The 13343-nt window shown below is 44.6% G+C and overlaps 1 protein-coding gene across 1 annotated transcript; it reads right to left on the bottom strand.

Annotated features, from left to right (window-relative positions):
- Positions 1 to 927: 927 nt before the first annotated feature.
- LOC106580018 (neogenin) lies at positions 928 to 9587 on the bottom strand. Its single transcript, XM_045704220.1, has 9 exons — positions 9294 to 9587; positions 8978 to 9129; positions 8705 to 8858; positions 7556 to 7571; positions 4880 to 5310; positions 1769 to 1958; positions 1583 to 1677; positions 1302 to 1488; positions 928 to 1163 (listed from the first exon to the last, which is right to left on the bottom strand). The coding sequence occupies exons 1-9, from the start codon at positions 9301 to 9303 to the stop codon at positions 1043 to 1045; spliced, it is 1356 nt and encodes a 451-aa protein (XP_045560176.1). The 5' UTR covers positions 9304 to 9587; the 3' UTR covers positions 928 to 1042.
- Between the last annotated feature and the right edge of the window lie 3756 nt (positions 9588 to 13343).

Raw genomic sequence — 13343 nt, forward strand, 5'->3', positions numbered from 1 at the left:
GGCTGCACAGGTGTAAGTGCCCTCGTCATAGCTCCTGACAGACAGGATGTAGAGGGTAGCGTTTCTCACCCTGAGAACAGAGAAGCTGGTCGGTCATTATCACAGAAAGGGGAGTGGTCTCCTGTCTTTGTCAGGCTAAAGGTTCCTGACAAAAGATTGGTTGATGACATCAAAATGTTTTCTAGTGTACAGTAACACAAGACTGTGTTGGCCCACGGAGCTAAAACCTCACAGAACGACTTCTGTTACACTGAACGTACCCCACAGCGATCTTTCCACCAGTCTGCATAGAGCGTCCCTGTTTGGACCAGACGATGGAGGGAAGGGGATGTCCCCAAACCTGGCAGTGGAACACCACCTGGGCCCCCACAGGGACCATCACCACTGGGGGCCACAGCCTCACCGAGGGAGGGGCTGGCAGGACAATAGGGGATCAGGGGGAGGAGGAAGAGGAGGCTGAACTTCTTACTTCTGTATCAATATATCTCAGACAATGGACTGTGTCTCAGATGATGATTGCAATTGTATATGCCTACTGAATGTAAACATGCTTTATTAATATCTCCTATACAGACACAGAATATAATATCTCTGTCACGTCCTTACCATGGTAAGATGTGATTTTCTATGGTTGAGTAGGTCAGGGTGTGACAGGGGGTGTTTTGTGTTTTTCTATGTTTTCTATTTCTATGTTTAAGTTCTAGTTTATCTATTTCTATGTTGTTGTTTTTTGGGTTGATCTCCAGTTGGAGGCAGCTGGTCCTCGTTGCCTCTGATTGGAGATCATATTTAAGTAGGGTTTTTTTCCACCTGTGTTTGTGGGCAGTTATTTTCTGGTTAGTCTTTGTACCTGACAGAACTGTATTTCTGATCTTTTGCCATTTGTTATTTTGTCTTTAGTATTTTTGAGTTAATAAATATCATAATGAGCACTCAACACGCTGCGTTTTGGTCCCCTCTATACGACGCCCCGTTACAATCTCCTATACAGACACAGAATATAATATCTCCTATACAGACACAAGGCTAGTGAATAATAAGCCTACGTCATGTGTGATGTCTTACCGAGAACGGTCAGTCTGGCTGTTCTAGAGGTCACAGATCTGTACAGGTGGACATTGGACGCTCTGCAGAAGTACACTCCCCTGTCTGTGTCATGGGCACTGGAGAAACAAGCAGTTAAATATGGCTTACACTGGCTATTGCAGGATGACTACCATCATACAATACATTAACATAGTCATACACACACACACACACATACACATGCAACTATGCATGCACATTACACACACACACACCTGTGGAAGATGAGGTCTCCATTAGGCCCAACAGTGAAGTGTGTCTTGGGAGTGAGGAGGCGGTTGTTCTTGAACCAAGACACCGTGGCTGGAGGCCTGCTGTAGGGGGGTCTGCAGAACAGAGTAACAGAGTCTCCCATCCTCACTGTCTGGTTGGTGGGCTGCAGGACAAAGCTCCATTCCATCACTGTGGAGAGGGAGATAGGTACTGTATGTCAGTTAAGGTGATAGTATTGATATTTAGGTTGGAATAATAGCAACCAGAGCATGGTATACAGTACCTGCTGGGAGGAGATAGGCAGGCTGAGATCTGATTGTCTCCCTCTCATTCCTGGCCTCACAGTGGTAGGAACCCTCATCTTCCTCAGACACATTCCTGGGAATGAGGAGCACAGATGCTTTTTACATTGGATTTAAAGATGAAAAAAAACAATGATAATGTCATAATGTCCTCAAGATCTCCTCACTTGAACACAAGCAGCTGTCCCTTGTTCTGCAAACTCAAGCCGGAGCTGTTCACCAGGAGATGGCTGTCTTTGAACCATTGCACTGTGGGAGCTGGGAAGCCTCGGGCAGCACAGCACATGGAGACCTCTGTCTCCATGGCGATGGTGAGGTTGTCAGGGCCCTGAGTGATCTGCAGCCCTGTAGGGACTCCTGCAGAGCAATAGATATAGTACATGTGTGTGGGGGGTGGGTGGATGGGGTGGGGTGGGGGGGGGGGGGGGGTGTCTCAACGACACAGACTTCCTGTGTAATGTTCAACAGATAAACATGGGGGTGTGTCTCAACACTCTACAGTGGCTTCCTGTCAGTGTTCGGGGAAGCTACTCTGAAAATATAGTTTACCAAGCTACCAACTATTTCACACTGGAAGAAGTTAAGCTACACTAAACCGACCCTTAAGAAAAATATAGCTTACTTAACTAAAGTTACTTTGAAAAAGTAGTTCACTACACCCAACTACTTAGTGAAAAATGATCATATGTAAATGTCATAGACTACAAAATTCATGAACAGATCACTTTGGTGTCATAATGTTAACAGAACATATAATTTAGCCAATTAAACACAAACACAATGTTTCAAGTGAGAATTAGGCAGTAGTGTGTAGTTCCAGTAGTAATGATCTTTCAGTTTGTCCCTGTTTCCCTCAGACACAGTAGTATTTTTTTCTGAGCCTGTGACTCAAACCACTTGAAGCTGGGATATCCCCCCTACCATTTAATTTGCTCTTCTGAATGTCCATCAACTCCTGGCTAAACCCTACATCACAGCCACGGACAAAGCACATGCCTGCAATCATTACATCGTAGCTCAGCAGGAGAGAGTGGTTTCATCACAGAAGCACATTCAGAAATTGATTTATTAGCCATTAATCCGTAAATATTAAACAAAAACAACGAGTTCCTAACAAGTTCAGCAGTGATCAAGAGAGACCTTTAGAAAATATGCAAATTCTCTCTAATACTAAACATACAAATAGGCATTATACAGTTATAAGGAAGGTGAAATCTTATAGTTAGTCATCTTATAGTTAGTCATATAGTTAGTCATAATTTGATTATGCTATATTTAGAAAGCATGTAAGTCATTTCAAGCATTCATACAGTTTAGTTGAATAGGAGACATATCATATAAAATATACTGCTCAAAAAAATAAAGGGAACACTTAAACAACACATCCTAGATCTGAATGAAAGAAATAATCTTATTAAATACTTTTTTCTTTACATAGCTGAATGTGCTGACAACTAAATCACACAAAAATAATCAATGGAAATCCAATTTATCAACCCATGGAGGTCTGGATTTGGAGTCACACTCAAAATTAAAGTGGAAAACCACACTACAGGCTGATCCAACTTTGATGTAATGTCCTTAAAACAAGTCAAAATGAGGCTCAGTAGTGTGTGTGGCCTCCACGTGCCTGTATGACCTCCCTACAATGCCTGGGCATGCTCCTAATGAGGTGGCGGATGGTCTCCTAAGGGATCTCCTCCTAGACCTGGACTAAAGCATCCGCCAACTCCTGGACAGTCTGTGGTGCAACGTGGCGTTGGTGGATGGAGCGAGACATGATGTCTCAGATGTGCTCAATTGGATTCAGGTCTGGGGAACGGGCGGCCAGTCCATAGCATCAATGTCTTCCTCTTGCAGGAACTGCTGACACACTCCAGCCACATGAGGTATAGCATTGTCTTGCATTAGGAGGAACCCAGGGCCAACCGCACCAGCATATGGTCTCACAAGGGGTCTGAGGATCTCATCTCGGTATCTAATGGCAGTCAGGCTACCTCTGGCGAGCACATGGAGGGCTGTGCGGCCCCCCAAAGAAATGCCACCCCACACCATGACTGACCCACCGTCAAAACGGTCATGCTGGAGGATGTTGCAGGCAGCAGAACGTTCTCCACGGCGTCTCCAGACTCTGTCACGTCTGTCACATGTGCTCAGTGTGAACCTGCTTTCATCTGTGAAGAGCACAGGGCGCCAGTGGCGAATTTGCCAATCTTGGTGTTCTCTGGCAAATGCCAAACGTCCTGCACGGTGTTGGGCTGTAAGCACAACCCCCACCTGTGGACGTCGGGCCCTCATACCACCCTCATGGAGTCTGTTTCTGACCGTTTGAGCAGACACATGCACATTTGTGGCCTGCTGGAGGTCATTTTGCAGGGCTCTGGCATTGCTCCTCCTGCTCCTCCTTGCACAAAAGCGGAGGTAGCGGTCATGCTGCTGGGTTGTTGCCCTCCTACGGCCTCCTCCATGTCTCCTGATGTACTGGCCTGTCTCCTGGTAGCGCCTCCATGCTCTGGACACTACGCTGACAGACACAGCAAACCTTCTTGCCACAGCTCGCATTGATGTGCCATCCTGGATGAGCTGCACTACCTGAGCCACTTGTGTGGGTTGTAGACTCCGTCTCATGCTACCACTAGAGTGAAAGCACCGCCAGCATTCAAAAGTGACCAAAACATCAGCCAGGAAGCATAGGAACTGAGAAGTGGTCTGTGGTCCCCACCTGCAGAATCACTCCTATATTGGGGGTGTCTTGCTAATTGCCTATAATTTCCACCTGTTGTCTATTCCATTTGCACAACAGCATGTGAAATGTATTGTCAGTCAGTGTTGCTTCCTAAGTGGACAGTTTGATTTCACAGAAGTGTGATTGACTTGGAGTTACATTGTGTTGTTTAAGTGTTCCCTTTATTTTTTTGAGCAGTGTATTTTATATTTGTATCATATTTCTACTGTGTACTTGAGCTTCCTAAAAAGACTTGAGTGTCCTAAAAAGTGACTACCCCTCAATGTATAAACATTTTATCCAGAAAGGTGCGATTTTAATCTTTCTTTGAGTATGCAGCATTACTAGTTATTGTTTATGGCCCTCTCATGATAAATAATTACTTTGGGGGATTACTTAGATGACATTATAAATTACATTTAATTACATTTAACTGGTTAAGGTGCAGGGAGTCAGTGCAAGAGACTGTTGTTGTGCCGACGGTCAGTCCATGTTCAAGAGTTCAGTAGTCTGATGGTATGTAGGTAAAAACTGTCTCTGAGCCTGGAGGTACGGGACCCGATGCTCTGGTACCGTATGCCAGACAGTAACAGAGGGAATAGTCCGTGGCTGGGGTGAGCGAGGTCCTTTGATGTCCTGTATGGTGGGGAGCACGGCTCCGTGATGTACTGGGCTGTCTTTACCACCTGCTGAAGGGCTTTGTGGCTGTGAACAGAGCAGTTTCCGTACCAGGCCGTGATGCAGCCTGTCAGGAAGCTCTCGATGATGCTGCGGTACAATTTGGAGAGCCGTCGGAGAAAGTAGAGGTGCTGTTGCGCATTCTTGACCAGGGCGGTGGTGTTGACAGTCCATGTGATCTTCTCGGTGATGTGGAGGCCGAGGAACCTGAAGCTGCTGACTCTTTCCACTACAGCCTCGTCGATGTTGATCGAGGCGTGTCCTCCTCCCTGCTTCCTGAAGTCGACAATCAACTCCTTCGCTTTGCTGACATTGAGGGAGAAGTTGTTGTTTTGGCCTCACACTGTCAGGTCTCTGACCTCCTCCCTGTAGGCAGACTCCTTGTCAGTGATGAGGACTACAACTGTGGTGTCGTCCGCAAACCTGAAGATGGAGTTGGTGTTGTGCTTCGCCACACAGTACAGCAGTACAGCAGAGTACAGCAGATATACAGTGCCTTCGGAAATTATTAACCCCTTGACTTGTTCCACATGTTGTTGTGTTACAGCCTACACACAATACCCTATAATGTCAATGTGGAATCATGTTTTTAGACATTTTTACAAATGAATTGAAAATGAAAAGCTGAAGTGTCTTGAGCCAATAAGTATTCAACCCCTTTGTTATGGCAAGCCTAAATAACTTCAGGAGTAAAAATGTGCTTAGCAAGTCACATAATAAGTTGCATGGACTATGTGTGCAATAACACTCTTTAACGTGATTTATGAATGACTACTTCATCTCTGTACCCCACTCAAGCAGTGAATATCAAACACAGATTCAACCACAAAGACTAGGGAGTTTTTCGAATGCCATGTGAAGAAGGGCACCTATTGGTAGATGGGTAAAAAAATGTAATATGCCTTTGAGCATGGTAAAATTATTAACTAGACTTTGGACGGTGCATCAATACACCCAGTCACTACAAAGATACAGGCGTCCTTCCTAACTCAGTTGCCGGAGAGGAAGGAAAACGCTCAGAGATTTCACCATGATGCCAATGGTGGGAAAAAAAAAAACTAGAGTCGATGTCCACACACCCGAATTAGCATAATACAACAATCCCCATGTCAGTTTAAGCTAGAGATATTGTCTGTGGTGTTGGATGTGTCTCAATCCTCCGCATCCGCCGATATTGCACTTCCGCATCTGCGGTGAAAGGTGGCAGAGCAAGAGTTCTGTTTGCCAGCATGTTAACCATCGCAAGGCTGCCAGCCCAGACAGCTTCCCTAGCCGCGTCCTCAGAGCATGCGCAGACCAGCGGGCTGGAGTGTTTACGGACATATTCAATCTCTCCCTATCCCAGTCTGCTGTCCCCACTTGCTTCAAGATGTCCACCATTGTTCCTGTACCCAAGAAAGCAAAGGTAGCTAAACTAAATGTCATCATGAAGTGCTTTGAGAGGCTAGTTAAGGATCATATCACCTCCACCTTACCTGATAGCCTAGACCCACCTCAATTTGCTTACAGCCCCAATATATCCACAGACAATGCAATCACTATTGCACTGCACACTGCCCTATCCCACCTGGCCAAGGGGAATACCTATGTAAGAATGCTGTTCTTTGACTTTAGCTCAGCCTTCAACACCATAGTACCCTCCAAGGTCATTATCAAGCTCGGGGCCCTGGGTCTGAACCCCGCCCTGTACAACTGGGTCCTGGACATCCTGACAGGCCGCCCCTAGGTGGTAAAGGTAGGAAACAACACCTCCACTTCACTGATCCACAGCACAGGGCCCCACAAGGGTGCGTACTCAGCCCCCTCCTATACTCTTTGTTCACCCATGACTGCGTGGCCACACACGCCTCCAACTCAATCATCAAGTTTGCAGGCGACACAACCATAGTAGGCCTGATTACCAACAATGACGAGACAGCCTACAGAGAGGTGGTGAGGGACCTGGGAGTGTGGTGCCAGGGAAATAACCTCTCCCTCAACATCAAGAAAACGAAGGAGCTGATCGTGGACTTCAGGAATAAGCAGAGGGAGCACGCACCTATCCACATTGATGGGAATGCAGTGGAGAAGGTGGAAAGCTTCAAGTTCCTTGGCGTACACATCACTGACGATGTGAAATGGCCCACCCACACTGATAGTGTGGTGAAGAAGGCACAACAGAACCTCTTCAACCTCAGAAGGCTGAAGAAATTTGTCTTGGACCCTAAGACTCTCACAAACTTTTACAGATGCACAATTGAGAGTATCCTGTATGGCTGTATCACCGCCTGGTACAGCAATTGCACCACCCGCAAAACGCAGGGTTCTCCAGAGGGTTGTGCGGTCTGCCTAACGCATTACCGGGGGCACACTGCCTGCCCTCCAGGACACCTACAGCACCCGATGTCACAGGAAGGCCAAAAAAAATCATCAAGGACATCAACCACCCGAGCCACTGCCTGGTGCATCAAAGCTGGGACTGAGGGACTGAAAAACAGCTTCTATCTCAAGTCCATCAGACTGTTAAATAGCTATCACTAGCCGGCTACCACTCGGTTATCCAACCCTGCACCTTAGAGGCTGCCGCCCTATAGAAATAGACATGGAATCACTGGTCACTTTAATAATGTTTACATACTTTATTACAAGCATTTCACTACACACGCAACAACATCTGCTAAATATGTGCATGTGACCAATAAATTTGATTTGACCATGAGACATCCCGAAAATCAGTCTTCTCACAAAATTACCTGTAGCATCCAAACGGTTTAGCCTACAAAGTATTCTGGTCTACAAATTACCACTCTATGAAAATATGAGACTATCACGAACACGATGGGGTTCTCTGTTTTGTTCTACGACCCCCACAAGCGTCTTGGGACTCGTCTGAAGTCGGTATCTGTTGTTCCGTGCTTGTGTATGGGCTAATAGCAGTAAGGCCAAAAACATTTGTTTATCAATACTTCAGAATTGTCACATCCTGACCATAGTAAGATGTGATTTTCTATGGTAGAGTAGGTCAGGGCATGACAGGTGTTTGTGTTTTTCTATGTTTTCTATTTCTATGTTTAAGTTCGAGTTTTTCTATTTCTATGTTGTTTTTTTTGGGTTGATCTCCAATTGGAGGCAGCTGGTCCTCGTTACCTCTGATTGGACATCATATTTAAGTAGGGGTTTTTCTTCCTGGGTTTTGTGGGTGATTATCTTTTGAGTAGTGTTTGTTTCTCTCTGCGTCACGGTTTGTTGTTTTGTAAATTCAGTTATTTATGTTTTGCAAAGTTTCACGGATTTATTAAAATGTGGAACTACAACCACGCTGCCCTTTGGTCCGCTCCTTTCGACAGCCGTGACAAGAATTCAGAATCAAATAGTTAAATGGTCCTAGGTATGACCTTCTTAAAACATTTCCATATAATTTAGTAGACTGGATATTAAAACATTTTTTCACTTTGTCATTATGGGGTGTGCCCCCGGTGTGTAGATGGGTGAGAACAAAATCTATTTAATCCATTTTGAATTCAGGCTGTAACACTACAATATGTGAAATGAGTCAAGGGGTATTAATACTTTCTGAAGACAGCGTAGATTGATACAGGAGCTGGCTAAAACAGAAAAAGGCTGGCACCAACTCTAGTTCCGTCATCCATGCTGTTCTAAGAAGACAGGGCAGAGAGAGGGGGTAAGCAGGGAGTAGGGAAGAGGCTGTGCATTGTCTCACCTTGTACAGTGAGTGTAGCCGCCTTGCTCTCCAGGCTGCTGTTCACTAAGGCGTTGTGTGTGACACAGACGTATTCCCCGTCGTCCTCTATTAAGACATTAGAGAGGTGCAGAGTGCCTAAGGTCTTCCTCTGGTTACCCCCTCCATATTGGCCCTGGAGTAACACAGTGTGCATTGAGACATACACACAGCCACACACAATCAAATCTCCACATACAAAGACACAAAAAAGACATGCAATCTTATCCATGCACAGACTAATGCATTCAATACCTGAATCTGAGTGCCTTTGGTGAAGAGTGTGTTGTCTTTGAGCCAGGTGATGTGTGCAGGGGGTGAGCTGTTCCCTGAGACACACTGGAGGAACACTGCTTGACCCTCACTGACCGTCTGAGACTGAGGACTAAAGAACACTGCCTCCAGCTCTACACACACAGTATCAAACAAAGGATCAAATGTATCTATGCTTTTCTCATTTCTTAAACAGACATCACATACAAGCCAAATATGTTCTATGTACTAAAGCTAATGTAGATGTATTGTATTACTTCAGCAGAGGCATGCAGAAGAGGTGAGAAGGCCAACAAACCAGCTTCCATCACTTGGACAACAGTCCTGATGTGTTTGGCTCCAATGCCTGCACTACAGACATATCTCCCCAGGTCCCCCTCTCTCAGCTGGGGGAAGAACAGAGATCCGTTGGCCACTTGGTGGATCCCTTTGTCAGGACCAGGACTCAGTGCTGCTGCCTCTCCGCTGGCCCTTTCCCATCGAACAGACAGTGCCCCCTGGCGGCTGGAGTCATACACTGCACAGTGTAGTGTGAGGGGAGCACCAAGCACACCAACACTATCCTCTGGACGGGTGGAGAACACTGACCACAGACAGAAGTGTGAGACACAAACCAGAGAGAGAGAGAGAGAGAGAGTGAACAGGCAGCAAATTGACATACTAAATTCTGAGGCTTCACTATTCAGAGTTGATCCTATACAACGGGTGGGTCTAATCCTGGATGCTGATTGGTAAAGCCGCGTTCCAGGCAGTGTCTATTCCACAAGATACCAGCCGGCTAAAGCTAGGATCCTATACTGTAGGTTAAGTAACACATGAGACCCAGTCAGTCTCTGCTTGTCAGTAACTTGTCGTGTGAAAGGATACAGAGCTGATTAATGTACCAGTTAGGCACCCAAATGGCTAGTTACTGTATGTAATATGAATACTTTACTTCAAAACATTAGCTGCAATCATTGACAGTGAAGTAGCCAGTAAAAGTGAGAATTGTTTTGAGTTATTACTCTACAGAAAAACACGACAGAAGATGATTCACATTCATATATGAATTTTCAAAAGATCTAATGATTGAATGTTTCCAAACAGCCAATTTATCTGAGAACCTGGATAATCAGATAACAGTGTTTGTGAAGCTGCGTGTTGCTAGGCGACAGATGAAGCTGAAGCAGGTTTTTTTTTTCAAGCCTTTTGTCACATGTATACATGAGGTCTGGAAATTAGCATGGGGACTATTTAGAAAACTAGTCTCGATCATTGCAGAAATCATGACAGTATCAGTATTTCATTAATACATAAATAACTCGTAGTATTAGTGTTGCAGGTCATAAAGTGTGGACCTATATCTCTCATGAAAATGTATAGTCTGTTCTGTAAATGTGATTAATGATATGACCAACAACAAAAAACTCACCAGTATTATGCAATCATTGTGCAGCAACCACTCTATACAATAAGTGTACAATAATTTGGCAACAGCTTTTGCATTACCACATTTGGCTACCCTCATTGACGTCGAACTGCAATAACAGCAACAAAGGCAAAAGCATACATACCGTGCACTCTGTATTCAGTTTGCCTCTCACTCACCAAGGTCAGACAGGGCTGGTTGACTGTGAAGAGAGCAGGAGAAAATGAGCAGCCAAAGGTGAGAGGCCACAGCAGAGGGACCACAGACAGACATAGACTCCAGCATCCTACTGCAGGGTACCACCTGACGCTAAAGTCCAGAGAGGCTTGTCCATGGGAACAGCAGTGCGTGTGTCCTGAAAAACAGTGTGACAATCACATATCATATTCATTTTATGCGGTGAATCAGAGATTATATGAGTAGATTTGAAAAAGGTAGCTTGATTGTTTCACCAGTTTAATCAGGGGCCGAGCGGGGATTATTTCAAATTTTCCCTATGTTGTTTGCAATTATTTGTCTGATTGTGGATTTATTATAGTGTGTAACTAATAACATTCATAGTATTATTTTGCATCCAAAGGGGTTGCCAATCTTGTTGCACTGTTGCAGTTCTTTTGTGCATGTGTGCATGCATTTTCTAAATGCTCCATGCAATATATGAAAGAGCTCACTTAGCACCACTCCCCCATCTCTCTCTCGCTCTCACACTAGATCTCTCTCTCTCACTAGATCTCTCTCTCTCACTAGATCTCTCTCTCTCTCTCTCTCTCTCTCTCTCTCTCTCTCTCTCTCTCTCTCTCTCTCTCTCTCTCTCTCTCTCTCTCTCTCTCTCTCTAATTCCTATTTTGGTTGTGTATTTCAGTGGCACCGCGATGGCAGTGGAGCATTGTCTGCTACTGGCCTCTTTACTCTCTTCAATGGGCCAGCCACTTTATCCTCCAGCTCAGCAGCAGCGGCCCCTCCACTCAATGTAGGTGACATGAAAAGGCCTCTCTCTCTATTTCTCTCTCTCTTTCTCTCTCTCGCTCGGTCTCTCACTAGATCTCTCTCTCTCTCTCTCTTTCTCTAGCTCTCTCTCTCACTAGATCTCTCTCACTAGATCTCTCTCTCTCTCACTAGATCTCTCTCTCGCTCGCTCTCTCTCTCTCTCTCTCTCTCGCTCACTCTCTCTAATTCCTATTTTGGTTGTGTATTTCAGTGGCACCGCGATGGCAGTGGAGCATTGTCTGCTACTGGCCTCTTTACTCTCTTCAATGGGCCAGCCACTTTATCCTCCAGCTCAGCAGCAGCGGCCCCTCCAGTCAATGTAGGTGACATGAAAAGGCCTGCAGAGCTTTGTACTGTGAAGATCAGTTATCATCAGCCCCCCTGGAAGAAAGCTGCCTGTCTGATCACATGGGCTTTCATGCTCATGCTAAGCTCAACATGGCCATGTAAGGACAGAATGACTATGTAATGCGACACAGTTTGTGCTCGTAGAGGTGTGTGTTTCACGCTTGTAAACATTACAGGATTGAAGAGGGGAAATGTAGTGTATTTGATCTCAAGAAGCTTTAAAATCCTCCTGCTGGACATGCATATAAAAGGAGATTAGTCACATGCGATAATGATAAATAAACAACAACAAGAAAAAACACTGCATTTACTCTGCTGTGATGCAGGGTTAGGGTATAGGTTCATATTGCAAGGGGTAAGGAGATGTCTGAAGTATGTTTTCCTCAGTGGCGTGAGCAGCTATAGTGAAACTATGTGGAAATAGTTCAAATCACAATAATTGAATGATAAATTCACCTCAGATTGTATCAATGGTCATCTACTCCTTCACGGAATATCTGTATAACACAAAACAACAAAATTGACATCAAAAAGTCACCTCAGGTACACTTCAATTTCCATTAAACGTAAATATTTGAAGTAGACGCCTGAAAATGTGACACAAAAGTCATTGTAATACTGCAGGCAGAGAGGACACAGATTACTTAAGAACTGTGATAGTGAAAGCGGTCCCATGGCCATGGCCCCTAACTGGCGATGGAAGTACTTGCTAGTGGTCATGTGAATGGGCACTTTAGGGCCTGGACTCATCTGGCGTGGGTAGCAAGCCAGCAGGTGGGCACACTAACAGCTATCTGCTGAGAGCCTGGGGGTGTGTGTTTTCTTTAACCTAACAACAGGCCATTTACCTAGCAAGCAGTTTAGCAAGTCATTAAGATTTTACTTCATCTCTCACTCAAGCACTTACAGATGTAGGATCTTAAATTGAGCCAGTTTGCTACAGCAGCAACAGAAAATGTGGTTCATGGATATTTCTTATTCCAAAGTGGAAATTACAAACTTCAGAAGCCTTTTTAAACCTCAAATACACTACTAGTTTTAAACGTTCTCCTGCAACAGGGTGATCGAAATAATATCCTACATCTGTATATTCTGTCTGTTTCTTTGTTTTTTGGTTACAGATATTTTGCCTTTACAGACATGTGTTATTTGTCAGCAGCATTTGTACAAATAATAAATAATAATACTCCACTGAGACAGGCTCCTAAAGTATCAAAATGCTATCAATTTGTTTTTGAAATTACATTATTTATGTGTAATGATGTAAACATACATTAAATCAATGTTGGTTATTGTAAAAGGCCACTGCAACATTTACAAATTGACATGAAACTTAATTACCAGAAACGCACACCCACTGTAATATTACAATATATTTGGGTCTTACTGCAACTAGCACTATTGGAGCACTATTGTAACTGGAGCTAGCACTATTGGAGCACTATTGGAGCACTATTGTAACTGGAACTAGCACTATTGGAGCACTATTGTAACTGGAACTAGCACTATTGGAGCACTATTGTAACTGGAACTAGCACTATTGGAGCACTATCGGAACTGAAACTAACACAATTGGAACACTATTGTAACTGGAACTAACACTAT

The sequence above is a fragment of the Salmo salar genome, chromosome ssa20, assembly GCF_905237065.1.
Source record: "Salmo salar chromosome ssa20, Ssal_v3.1, whole genome shotgun sequence".
NCBI lineage: Eukaryota > Metazoa > Chordata > Actinopteri > Salmoniformes > Salmonidae > Salmo > Salmo salar.